The sequence below is a fragment of the Zalophus californianus genome, chromosome 8 (genome assembly GCF_009762305.2).
Source record: "Zalophus californianus isolate mZalCal1 chromosome 8, mZalCal1.pri.v2, whole genome shotgun sequence".
Taxonomy (NCBI): Eukaryota; Metazoa; Chordata; class Mammalia; order Carnivora; family Otariidae; genus Zalophus; species Zalophus californianus.
The window spans coordinates 44,230,369-44,245,052 of NC_045602.1; the positions used below are offsets into that span (position 1 = coordinate 44,230,369).

At 36.7% G+C, this 14,684-nt stretch overlaps 1 protein-coding gene across 9 annotated transcripts in view; it reads right to left on the reverse strand.

Moving 5' to 3' along the window:
* CTNNA2 (catenin alpha 2) overlaps positions 1-14,684 on the reverse strand; it is a 1,086,060-nt gene that overhangs the window by 20,643 nt on the left and 1,050,733 nt on the right. For 6 of the 9 annotated variants that reach the window (XM_027622203.2, XM_027622199.2, XM_027622200.2 and 3 more), the window contains one exon: positions 12,801-12,944. The exons of 2 other annotated variants lie outside the window; for them this stretch is intronic. In XM_027622203.2, coding sequence (XP_027478004.1) covers positions 12,801-12,944 — 144 coding nt within the window. Of the gene's footprint in view, positions 1-7,172; positions 7,228-12,800; positions 12,945-14,684 lie in introns of all 9 variants that reach the window. One more of the 9 variants, XM_027622207.1, reaches the window with a different exon arrangement.

Sequence of the window (14,684 nt, forward strand, 5' to 3'; positions counted from 1 at the left end):
TTTGCTATTCTTTCCCTGTTTTATTATTTTTTTTCATATAGTCATCACCATCTAACAAATATTTTCTTCTAGGTTTACTATCCCCCACCCCATGCTACATTCCAAACACCTGAAACTGTGTCTGGCAAATGGGTATTCCATAAATATTTACTAAATATTATTGAATAATGGAAACTTTATAGATGAGGAAATAGACGACAAAGCTTGTCCAAAGACAAACTGGGGCACAATGTCTATTATAGCATCCAACTCTCCATGCCTTCCACCTATTCATTCTTCCATGGAAGAGTACCCAAATAATGATATTGGCAGGAGAGTGGAATTTAGGGACATTATAGACAACATAAACATTAGCCAAACTGCTACACAAATCTTATGATCTCTTCCTCTTACTGTGCTTCACTGGTACAATCAGGATCATCCTTTGCTCAGAAAACATTCACAATCTAATTTGTGTTTATTGCTTTCTATGTATAAAGTACTGAGTTTTCATTAAAGATCATCTCCCTCATTAATAGTACCAGCATTTTTGAAGCTTGACTTGTGTTTGGTAGGTATAGTGCTGGTGTCTTAATGCATAATCTCTAATCTACAAAAAATAATATGTATGTATATGGTAGATACCACCATCCTTTACATATGAGGAAACAAATGCAGAAAAAAATTTGTGAACTTGGGTTCACAAAATTCATATCTGATAGAAATGGGCTTCAGTCCATGTGACATATAACATCCAGTCTTCTTTGACCAGGTAAATCTACCACAGTATTTTCAAGTATGAGTCATGTGACCAAGCAGTAATGAGGTGAATTTCCCTTAGCCACAAAGGAAAAAAAAAGGCACACTAATTTCTAATCTTGCAATCATGATTCACATGAGATATGAACTAGGCAAGAATCAGGGACATCATCTACTTACTCATTTTCTTGCCAGCTACAAAAGTCATCTACATGTTCAAAGAAAACTTGATTAAATACAACCTATAGTTCTCCTTTCCCCTATCCACAATATACACTGCTTGCTATTTATTCACATAGTATGAAAAGACTATGTAAAATTTCTACAACGTAGCTTTTTACTCCACCATATAATGGGTACCATGATACGCTGTCAGGCTGACTGATATTAATTTTAAGAACCTAATATATATTAGTTGCTACCATCATCTACAGCATCTGACATACTATTTCCTGTTATCTCCTGTTCAACAACTAGTTCAACTACTAGGAGCAGCAACACCTTACATTGCAAAAAGCACAAGACTACCCATCAGAGAAACGGGCTCCAACCTTGCTTGTGCCAACCACTGACTGTGAAAGTTTTGGACACTATAGTAACCTCTCTGAACTTCTATTTCTTCATCTATAAAGTGGGGTTAAGAATACCAACACACTTTCACCAGTCATTGAGGTCCAAGTGAGAAAGTAAACTTAAAACACTTTTTTTTATTTTAAAAAATGTCACTATAAAGTATTATTAATAATATAATACCTTTTGGGAATCCTTTTAGAGTATTTATCATAATTTATTGGATCACCTGGGTAACTTAGGCCTAAGAAACTCTGCATAGGTAAAAGTATTTCAATAAATACCCAGGGTAGTGTGAGAGTACCATAAGCCCAAGTAAGACAAGAACAAGGTACTTCCAAAAGAAGGTAAGCTTGCTTCTTCCACCTGACAGTGGCCATTGCTAAAGATAAAGCATGGCTGGGGAAGTCTGGTTACAATCCCACTTTTCCCATTTATGGTGAATGGTCAGGAAATAGGAGTCTCAAAAAATACAACACAGGAACCTTCTGTTTGGGATCCAAAAACTGGCTGTGGAATGCAGTCCAAAAAGAGATCCAGATCAACCAGGAAATAAAGGTAAACCATTCTTGCAAGAGGAACAGCTTTCCTTAGTGATTCCAGCTCAAGCTTGGTTACATTCCTTGCAGCATCATATAATTAGTTACTTTCCTTAATGATTCCAGCTCAAGTTTGGTTACATTCCTTGCAGCATCATATAATTAGTTACTTATTTGTTACTTTGTCTTCAAAAGCTTTGTATGTATGTGAAAGTCTTATCTCCAGAGCTAGACTTCTGGATATATATAAACAAGTACTTCCTGGCTCTTTACTGGTTATGTCGTCCACAGAGGCTAGCACTGCATAAGCCATATTGGGATTTGGTCTACATATACCAGTGTTTAGTCAGTTGAATGATGGCTTCTTAGTTCAGGCTGCCTCTTAAATTGACCTATAAAAGACCAGCCTACTGATAAAAGTTGATTGATAACTTCTCTTTATTGAGTTAATATACTCTGGATATTTTCCAGATTCAATACATATTGAGCATCCCAACCAATTAGATCTTCCCTATATGTTACACCATTTAATCCTCACACACACAAAAATAAAGTATTATATTACTTTACTCTCACTATCCAACAGATGAGGGAACTGAGGCTTAAATTTCTAGCTAATAAGACAATTACCAGAAATACAAGTGTATGACTTCTGTTCCTGGTGTATTTAGGAATATACTGCAGCTCCAACTGCTTTTGAATAAAATAAGAATAAAGGCCATTTAAGGTAGTTCCCCTGAGAAGCCAGGATACTTCCCCTTACATATGCCTGCTAGGGCTTGACCTGGTTTGGAACCTTATCATCTGTTTCTCCTGGAGTGACTATACTTTAGGGGAAATGCAGCAAAAGCACCAGAGGGTTCCCTTCAATCTAAAACTGGAAATATGATTTGTTTGGTTAATAAAGAACCTCTATGGATGGACAACATATTGTATGTTTCTTTGTAAAAGAGGTTGAACTATGCAAGAAACTTTCAAAACCAGAGATAAAAGGAAAAAGCATCCTCAAAAGATGGGAAATGTATAACAGTATTGCCAAAAATCACAGAAAAATATTAGTGGTTCCTTCGAAAGAAAGCATCAAATCTATGAAATTGGAAAACTTCTTTGAAAAAAAAAGGACTTCACAAACTTTCATGAAAATGACAACTTTTAACCAGTGAACAAAGATAAACATTAAAGGGTTTGAGAGAGTCTGATACAGTATCTTGTCCCTACTAAAAATCGGACTTAATATTAAGATGAAAGCTTCTTCAAGGCACAACCCCTATCTTAAGAGTCCCTGTGAATCTAGTCTTTAACAAAGTTAAATCACCTCCACATTTATTATAAGATGTAAAGGCTACCTCATTATTTCTTTACCTGATATACTAAAAAATGCCAAGGCAAATTCTTCAAATGCACTACAGCTACACCTTTGAAATAGTGATCTCTGTTCTATCTGGAGTCACCACCTGTTAGATCTCTCCAAACTTGTTTTAAAGAAATTAATGCTAAGCTACGAAACATAATCAGTTTCTACCTACCACTTGCTTGGTTTCAAGGGCTCGCCCACTAATTTCAGCATTATAAATATTATCTCAAAAACACCTGCATAAGTCATTTGAATTTCAAGGAGACCATTGGCCTGATGCACATCTTAATATTAGCTTGTTAAGGAAAAAATATGCTTAGCTTTTTTCATATTTAAAAAAAATGTACTTGTTATCATATAAGGATTTAAAAATATAGAAAGAATGGCTAAATATATAATATGTTAAAATGATTTGTTCTAAAAAAGTGCTGTAAAAACAACTGAATTATTTTAACCTTCAAAACCCTTTTTTATAAAAAGCAAGAAACTGAAGAAATTTTACCTTGTTTAAAACTTTCTTTTGAGCAACATTCTCACCAAAGCCCTTAATTGCCTCTGATAGTAGAAATGCCTGCATCTCTAAGACAGGAAGATTTATTTGGGGTAAACAAGAAGAGAGGTGGATGGAGACCTTTAAAAGGTATATGAAGGCTATGGCCAGAGGAGGACTGTGATGGATTCTCAGGAGTCTTTTCTCTAGGAAAGTGCATATCCACACCCCGCTGCCATGCTGGGAGTGGGCATTTGGCAGATGAGTCTGGACCATTTTATCGGTCATCTCCCACCTTTCCAGAAGGAAGAAATAAAAGACTCCATTTCAAATAGTATGTACATTCTAGGTGAAAGGTCAAGATCAACCAGATCTATAGTTCTCATCCAGGGGCAATTTTGCTCCTGTACCCCAGGATACATTTGGCAAGGTCTGGATACATTTGATTGATTGTCACTACTGGAGAAGGAAAGTTGCTACAAGCATCTATAGAGAAGATGCCAGAGATGTTGCTAAATATCCTGCAATGGACAACTGCAACCAGCTCCCCATAACTGGGAATTATCCAGGCTAGGCTAGGCTAAAATAGCCTAATGCAACAAGCCAAAAAGGGTTTTCTAGGAAAGAGTCCAAACTGACGTCAAGTACTGGAAAGCTTTCACCACAGCTCATAAGGCTCTCTTCCCTCCACTTCCTAGACCAGTATTTTTCAAAGTGTGATCCATGAGCCCTCTGCATCAGAAACATTTAGGAATAGAATTATATATTCCTGATCTCAGATGTGGTATTAGAACTGTGGAAGGAGAGCTCAGAATTCTCAGCAAATTTTTATTTGCTTCCCGTGTGATTCTTTATAGATTGTAATGTGAAAATCACTACTTCATTTCTCTGTTGAGGTCATTCTCTTCTGTACTGTCAAATATCACCTCTCTGTGAGTGATTCCTCCAGGACTCCCCATGACAAACTAATTGAATCTCTATTAGGGCACAGACCTTGGCTGGTTATTCACTACTGTACATCCAATGGTTTAATTGGAGTAGACATGATGAAATAAAACAAGTGGCACCTACATCATCAAAAAGAATGTCATCTTTTGGGAGAGATAAGATGAGGAAAAATAAATTAGCTACCCATTTATTTAGTACTTCCCCATTTTGTACACTGTGCTTACGTGCGTGACACACATTAACACATTTAATCCTAACAACAGCACACTGAAGTAGATACTAATATCACTCTCACTTTGCAGCTAAGAAAAATGGGGTTCAGTGAAGTCAAGCAACTTACCCAAGATCACAAAACAACTAGAAGTCAGAATTCTATTTGTGTTCCATTTAATGGAGGGTATACATGGGCAAGAACTACCACTCCATGCCTAACTCTCCCATTTTTTCAGGTTTCCCATATGATGTAAACAGAAGCTGTTGGGGTAGGGGGACAGATGTTCCTGGGAAATCCCTTAAAGGGTGCTAACACAGCTAGGAAGCACACCATTTTGCCCTCACACTTCTTTTCTTCTTCCTGTATGGAAAATAGAAGGAGCACAGCAGTCATCTTGGACCAAAAGATGAATTTGAGAGTAGAAGCCTCACACTAAGTAGAACAGATCATAAATCAGAAGGACTCTGGGTCCTTGATGATTCTGAGTTCACTATATTGGCCCTGAACCACATCTAGACTTAGTCTATATAACAAAAAAATAACTCCCTCTTTGGAGGTTTTATCATATGGAGCTGAATCAATATCTAATTAAAATATGTGAAAGAATATACAAATTGTTAATACTATTATTGGGCATTAATAATTTAAGGTAATTAAAACACAATATTTCACATCTAGATATAATTAACATTTTAGTGTATCATAACCTTCATGTGAGAAAGCCAATGAACTCTGTCACTGGGGCCCTTACTTTCAAATTCCTTTTTAAAATAAATTATTTATTTGATTAATTCAGCTATTTTGGAAGAAATTTTGCATGTCTCCATACTGTAATCTTAGAAAACAGTCTATGTAATGTACTAGAAAGTTTAACAAAGTAAATTACAAAGGAATTAAGCAAGCTAGAAAAAAATTAGGAAGCTGCTGTATTAAGCACACATTATGTGCTTATTGTGCAAGGAATCAGGGAAAAATTCAACATCCAGACCCATTCCCTACCCTTATGGAGTTCACAGAGTAGTTGGGAGACATAATTGGATTAAGTTCTTACACTGCAGTGTCCTACTAGGAATGACAGAGAAAACACATCATGCTGTGGGAGAATATCAAGGGAGTCTTCTTGGAAAGCACTATAGTATGTCAGTCACTAACTTTGTGACCTTCAGGAAGTTACTTCAATTCTATGAACTTCGTTTTCCTAATATTTTTAATGGGGATGACAGTGTTTCAGCCTAAGGATAACTGTTAAAAACATTGCATACTGCATTTAAAATACCTAGCACAGTGCCTGGAACATACTAAGCCCTTATTGTATCTTGGCTAGTATAATAATGTTATTTACTACATGCAGTTGTCCTATTGTCCCTCTAAATGTATTGCTATTCTAATTTATAAAGCAAAAACAAAAATTCAGAGATTAGGAATGTTGCCCAATATCAGCCAAATTGTAAAAGAGTCAGTTTCCAAATTCACATCTAACAGCAATACATTGTTTATAATTTTAACATCTACCTTAAGAGAATATGGTGTACTCGAACTTACTTTTCAGACAGCTGATATCAAAACCATGCGGTTGTTACTGTTCTCTGCTTGACTTTTTTTTTAATTTTTTTTAAAGATTTTACTTATTTATTTGAGAGAGAGAATGAGAGAGAGAGAGAAAGAGAGAGAGAGCATGAGAGGGGGGAGGGTCAGAGGGAGCAGCAGACTCCCCGCCGAGCAGGGAGCCTGATGTGGGACTCGATCCCGGGACTCCAGGATCATGACCTGAGCCGAAGGCAGTTGCTTAACCAACTGAGCCACCCAGGACTTTTATTCATGTAAAATGCAAGGCCTTCTTCAGGTAAATAATTTTGCCTGGCACGTCCTCTAAGAACCACTCAAGGTTATTTTTGCCTGGGTTGGTGTGATACAGTCAGTAACAGAGCTACACACCCTTAGTAAAAAATATCTAAGAATTTTTTAAAAAAGATCTTTAGGTCACCATGCCAAAATCAATTTGCTCAATGAATGGCAGGCACTGGCATTCTGCCAGTCAACTGCTTCTAGTATGTGACAGGATTACCATCTCTGCCACAGCGATTACTGCAATTATCTGCACAGAGGTGAGTATGGAGAAAAAAGCAAGGTTCCTTATCACTTCTTAACTTCAAAGTTTTCAAAAAACAAATACAAGAGATTCTGACAATTTGAAACAGGAGAACTGTGTGCAAAATAGTTAGGGGGTTGAATCAAAAATGGATTTTCCTTGCTCTGATCTGAGGGCCACCTTCTTCCAGATCAGGGTTCATTGTCATGTCTTAGTCAAATGTGAAATACCTCTGTAGTGCCTTTCTCTTCTTGCATCTGAACGCCTGTGTAACGTTTACATAGACTGATGGGTAGAGTAATTGTTGTCCATAAAGAAAAATACAGAGGAAAAAAAAAAGTCACTTCCAAATGATGATTTAGATGATTCGTATTTTTCAACACAGACCCTATAGATTAGGCTCTATATTGGCATGAATGTTTGATTTTCCAGTCATGATGGTAATGCTAATTTATACATTTATTACTTTCAAGAAGTTCCCCTAATTAAAATGTAAAAGTAGCCAAATAGTTCTACCAAAAATACCACCCAGAAATAAATATTGCTCTGGACTGTTGTAAAACAACTTAGCCCTAAACTTCATTAACTCCTTGTATTGGAGCATAAAAATGAAAGATACAAGACGGTCCCTTAAATGTTTGTCTCATGCCTTTCCTTCAAGGAGATGTAATAGCATCACTTGGCAATTCTTTACACTTAATAATCACCATTCTTATAAAGGTTTTTATGCTTAGTCATAAGCATAAAAATTTAAGCCAATTTGCTCAGGAACATTCTTATGTTACCTTTAAATCCTATTTTTCTCAAGTCTTTTATTCTTAATAATTCTTTTTTTTTTTTGAAGCTTTTTCCAAGAACACAGAAACATAATGAGTCAGTTTTGTTGCCTTGTAGAGATTCTAAAACATGGGGGTAGGATGGGGTAGTTGGTTACAGATTCTAAAACGTACTCCCCATAATACTGATTTGAACAGGTCTGCATTTTAGCCACAGGTCTGCATTTTAGCAGTCTTCTCCCACCACTTGATGGGTTTGGCATGCAGATGATCTTTGATCATTGTGAGAAACACTCACTAAAATCAGAATAGGTCAGAAAATTTTCTTTGCTATACAGACCCCACTTTTTGTCTTACTTCTAATTCCACTTTTTACTTTTCTCCATCTTTCCACCCATCTCTGACATTTTCAGGTCCAATCAGCACAGAATACATCTATACCTCAAAACTATGGGCATTCCGTTCCTCTCCTGAGCTAATCCTTTCTCTCCTCTTCTACCTGGAAAACTCTCATCTACTTATCCATGAAGGTTCAAAAAAATATTACTCCCTTTATGAAGTTTCCTCTTCCCCCTTCTCTTCAGGAATGCCCATATCACCTTGTATATATTTCTGTTACAGTGATTATTAAAACCTATAATTACTGTTACAGTTACTGATTATGGTTCTGTTTTCCATGCTAATTCCATGTCCATTCACTGGACAGTAAATATCACATATTATTTACTCAATAAACACTTGTTGAATTATAATCTGATACTAGAATCATCTCTAGAAGTGCTAGCATTTATCATTGTTATTTTGAGACAAACATAATCCTAATATCTCTAATATTCCTTTCATAATTTATACTGTTTGACAACATTTTATCTAAGTTCTACTTGAACTTTTTTGGGAAAAATTATTTCTAAGAGAACACAGACTGATCATGCTATTTCATCATTCCCATATATATAAATTTTGCTTTTGAAAGTGATTTCCTGAGATGGCATATTCTAGAAATTCATTTTTATGCCATGATAGGAAATTAAGAAACATTTTACTGGGTGATGTAAACTAAGTCTTCAGAATCTAGGATAGGTGAAAAACCAGTTCTACTCATGGAATTCCAGTCTATTAGAAAACCCAAAGTAATAACTTAGAAGGAATTTGGATGGCAAGAAATACAAGAAATAGTGCTCTCTAAATGATGCAAAGTATACACTGCAAATCATCTATGAATCTACAGCACCAGAGAAGCTTTCAAACATAAGTGTGCTTTGTTGTCAATGTGGGCAAATCATGCCCAGATGAATACCCTCTTTCCAAGTGCACTGGGGAAGGAAACTTACATAATCGTGTGAGGTTTTAGTGATTAAACCTTCTCAACATTGGCTGTTTGAGAGCAAAGTCTGACATAATTCCTGCTCAGTACACAGAGAACCTTCTGGAAGGATCCCTCTCTGTCCTGCTCGATGATCTGCAAGGCCTGAGTGAGGCCATTTCCAAAGAGGAAGCTATCTCTCAAGGAGACAACCAGAACTGTCCTGCTCCAGTCTGCCGCTGAGCAGCCAGACACTGCGCAGCTGGGGACTCAAGGGGAGTGGGGGCAGGGAGGTCAGCCAGCTGCCCTCATGGACACCAGCTACCAAATGCCTGTGAATCCTGTGGCTTAATAAAGATGACTACAGTAAAAAAAAAAAAAAAAAAAAAAAAAAAAAAATTTCCCAGAGAGGGAAAATTGTCCTGCTTACGTGGATTCTCTAGCTTATGGGCATTTCTTCACAGCCATCAATATTTCTAAATCTGTCACTGGTAACATAATCCCTTTCCACTTTTGTCAGAAAATCAGAATGTATCAGAGATAGTCTCCTGTCCCTAATTCCTTCCCTTTTATTTATTTCTCTTCTGCTGGCTGTGAGTGATGATATGATCTTTTGTATAACTGAGAAAATGGCTGCCTGATTACATCTTAATAAATAATCTTTACACTTCACTCTCTTGCAGCCTCCTCAACTCTTCTAAACAGGTCTAATATATATTATAAAGTCAGCAAATGATTAAAAGGAAGGGCTCAGGAAAGGTATGGGACTGGATTATATGCAAATATTTTGATGTGTCGCTTTGATACATGGCATATCTAAACACAAGACCTCCTCTGCAAGATTTACAATTCCATGGTCTTGATGACCTGAAATGCTTCCCTGCTCTCCTTATGTGCAGTAACACAAATCTAAACCACTGCTGTGTTCCAAGTGAGCTGAAGCTCTCAGATTCTCAAAAAGCCTTCCCAGTGCAATCCAGTCTACCCAACATCACAAGGATATATCTTAGTTCTTTAGACATGTACTGTCTTTGCCTCTAAGTTAACATTTGGCACATGTCTAGACACCCAAAAAGGTTGCATATTCCTCAAGAGCAGGAGCCAGGCCCTATATGTGTTCTATCCCTCATAACACATACCTTAATACCCACCAATTCTCTACTCATCAACTCTTACCAATGCCACAAAATAATTCCTACAATACTGCATAAGTAGTTTTTAATTTTACATTCCCAGTGATATGTAGATTCATCCATTACCTAGTAGTTAAGGATTATTTTAATCTCGAAATATCAGAACAACAAAATTATGGAGTTAACAAAACAAATCAATCTTCCAAATCAAGACATAGCTAACTAGGGATGCCTATGTGGCTCAGTCGTTAAGCATCTGCCTTCAGCTCAGGTCATGATCCCAGGGTCCTGGGATCGAGCTCCGCATTGTGCTCCCTGCTCAGCAGGAAAGCCTGCTTCTCCCTCTCCCACTCCTCCTGCTTGTGTTCCTCTCTTGCTCTCTCTCTCTCTGTCAAATAAATAAATAAAAGCTTTAAAAAAAAAAGACATAGCTAACTATCACAGGTTTGATATTGTCCATTTAAAAGAACAGAGCCCACTTGTTAACCAAATAACACTACATCAAATATAGGGTACATTCTAAAACCTACTTTGGACTGAACTTTTCTTTCTGGTCTATAGAATGCTAGGTCTCATACAAAAACAATGTCTCATCAACTATTCAGTCTTTTTCCCATAAGCAATTTCTTAAAAAATATATTATAAAACCACACAATTTTAGAGCAGGGTACTTTAGGATATATCCTGTAGATGATCAATCACCACTTTACAAAGAAAACTGAAGCCCAAGAGATCTAAGTAATTCTCTTTCAGTTACCTAATTAGTGACAGAAATGAAATTACTATTACCAGTGTTGAGACCCCAAATTAATTCAACTTCTGTTACACTTCAGTGTTTTATTTACAGCACAATATATAGTATTTTTAAATTAGAACTTTAATACATACAAATGAATTAAAAAATAATGAACACCACTATAAATGAAACATGCACATGAAGATAAACAAGTGCATGCACAATGCATTCCATGATAGACTCTCTGAATTTGCACAAGTGCACAACACAACTGTTCTTAACTCACGAAGTTAAAGATGATTGTTTGTAAATATGAGCATTCCTTACCTGGCAGCTGTATGAAGGGTTGATAAAAGACATTAAAAACTTGAGCTATAGTTAGACATTAGATTTTTCTGGCACTGAAGGTCTCCTTCTACCTGGGTTTGAGGGGCTAGCATTTTTAAAGGAAGGTAGGCCAAAGACTTGAGAGAGATCACCCAATATATAAGACTTTGGCATTGTTCCCCACATTGCAATATTAAGTTGACTATAGATGATTATCACCTAAGTCTTCCTATTGGCCAGTTATGGCTCTATTTTTCATTATTGTACCTGAAATCTCTACCATTACAGTCACTTCTTTAAGTTAGAAAGTGTAGGTGGGAAAATTACTTCAGAACTTGCCATGCTGCTTCACCCCAGGTAATGAAAAGAACAGGATTAGCTCTAGTACTTTTGAGCTCTAAGAATGCATAACTTGGCGGGGCAGGAGGGAGAGAGGTTTCTACATATAACAGAAAAGCTAATGATGAGAAAGGACTCTTCCTTTTAAACTGCCTCCAATGTTCCAACACCAATAAACACACATAGTTAACTAGGGATGTACACTTTGAAGAAAATGAATGATATCCTCTTAACATATTTCCTAATACCCATGATCCACACCAAAAAGCTTTTATCCCACCCCATGAAAACTAACAGGGCCTCACATTCTGATGGTCAAACCCTTTTAAAAACACCCATCCTGATGCTTCAACATCCTTTAAAGATTTAACCACCTCCATGAACTTCCTTTGCCCTTTTATATAAAAGCTGACATCTTGACAGTTTTAATAGGTACCCTGGAGAGAACAAGGCAAGTGGAGGAAAAATGCTCACTCCAGTGGATTTTTTTCTTTCTAAATACTAAGGCATACAAAAGAAGTAATCGTATTATAGAAACCCAAATGAAACAAAGAACAGTGACATTTCACAGCTCTTAACTACGAAGAAATCTTACAAAACAGTGTCAGTGTTATGACATACAACATCAACAAAAAAGTTAGCAAATTTGGCTGTGACACCTTGAAATGGCTGCAACCTTAATCTTGCAAGAGTGGTGCCTCCTTTGTTTTAAATATTATTTTCTTTACATTAGAATGTTTTCATTTGTTTACATCAAAACCAAGTTTGTTAATTCTTTATATGTCAGTTTCTTCACAATTTTACCCCACAATTTTAAAAGAGCAGACTGATTCTCTGGGCCAACATCAATAAAGGATATTTTGTGACCCTGGAATCTTTCAAATGAAGAAGAACACATTCTCTTAACTAGCCTTCCTTAAAGAAGCTCACCAAAGAACTACAGAATGGATTCATTCCACATATGCATGACTTTCAGTCCCAATGGGAAGAAAGACTAAGAAATAAAGGAATGAAATACCATTTCTACATCTCAAGTTTAGATCATGCTTGAAGAATATATCTGTGCTGTGGAATTCTCAAAACATACAAAGAATAAATAAGTAGATCCTTTGCCCAAAGTTGGTTAATAGTAAATAAAGAAGACTTGAGTGGTCACGTCTTTATTTCTTTGAATCCCCATCCACCTGCTTTCAAAATTAATGTTTACAATGAGACAGATTACATTAGAAAGCAAAGTTACTCACCATGGAGGAATCACTGCTTCCACTCCCGATCGGAGCTCCCTCAGCACAGGTTGGGAGGTGGGTAGAAAGTTGACTAGCCCTGCCCCCATCTATGACATCACAATCTACCTCATAAAAGGTAGTGAAAGTGCTCTGAACTCCTGTCTGATTTCCGAGAGATACAGAAAAGAGTGAGTGAGAGAGAGAGCAAGAGAAAAATAAAAAAACGTACCCTATTGGGAAGGGATTAGGGAAGTGGAAGAGGGAGTGGGTCATTGGGTGAAAGAGGCATATGAAGGAATTAGGTGCTGAAAGAGATATGGGTGGGCATCCATGATATTAAGCAGCCCAGCCATATGAATTCCTCATTGGCTCTCTTGAACAGATAAATGGACCATCTGGGAGAAGGAGAATGAAGAAGCACCCCGCCTTGTCAGGCATTGTCAGGGACAATCATAGTGGGGTTCAAAGGGGATGAAACCCCTGTTTAAAGCATTGAAGATCACCAAGAGAGAAAGCAAGGGCTGCAGCTCTTAAAGCCTGGAACAGTATGCGGGGAATCTCAGATGTCTTTCTTGGAAGTTCCATTGCCCTGCTGTGTGACCTTCATCAAGCCCTTGGCCTCTGCATCTCCAGCCAGTACATGGTACTAAAAGGATACTTACCCTTTTTACTGGAATCACTGAAGAACTAATGCATTCACTGTTGCTACAACTGCAACTCTTTTTACTCTTCCTTTTTGTACCCAAGGAGGGGCTGTGTGACAGGCACATTTTAAAAGATAAGCCAAAAACCAATGCCTATTTCTACTTCTTAAAATGTTATCTTCAGCATAAAATATTACTGTCAATCTTGACCAGGTTTTCTGTGTGTACAGAATATAACATATATCTAAATGGGGTTATTAGAGCCCACCTTCAAAATTGAAGAAAAATCAGGATTTCTATAACCATAGGGTCCCTATACTGCCACAGTCAACGGTCAAGTTTAAGTGACCCAGTGATGCTAACTGACCAAACATTTGTGTCACATGCAGGAAAGCTAAAGTCATATAGCTTTATTTAAACTCTGAGTCCATTTGCGGGGGTGCGGGGGTGGGGGAGGGGAGTAAATCAGGCAAGATGGGAGAATAATATGGAGAACACTAAGATCTTTTTTTTTAAATGGAGATTTAGAAGTTAAAAATGATGAACCACTCAAAGTTGTCAAGTGGGTAGTCTGATAAAACAAAAAGGGGTGATATTGAAGAGCAAGGAGGTCCAGAAACCATCCACATGGAAGCCAGATTTTTATCTGCCTGGTGGGATATATGAAAAGTGAAACCCACTCTTTCCACAGAAAATATTTTAGTAAAAGTAATAGCTTACAATTCATGACATCATGGCATCATAAATGGGTAAAGCTCAAAGAAAGCTTGTTTCTATATGCAGATAAAAATATTCTTTATTTAAAATTTTTTCTTATGTTTCAAGCAAATATAATTCTATTTTTAGTCCTGCCATTCTTAGCTCACTAAATATGTAAGTGTATTAAATAATCACAATTTAAAAATTAAGCAAAATAGGCAGGTTAGGAGCATTTTGAAACACAGATGCTACTACATTCAAGCTGATAATGGATTTGGCAACATTACTCCCATCTTTCACTTCAAAATAAATGTTAGAGACATTTAAAGAATGTCTTCAGAGAATTAAAGACAATAGAAAAAAAATTTCTGGAATGTATTAAGAAAAAATGGAATTTTTCTTATACTTGACGTTTTCTGTGCTTATTAGAGAAAGCAGTGATATTCTGCATGTTTCCCTCTCTGTATTATTGTATTTCTATTTTCAGTAATACTAAATCTAAATTCAAATTCTGTAGTCAACAGCTCTTTTTCTGTGGGTTTTCACACTTAATGGCCCT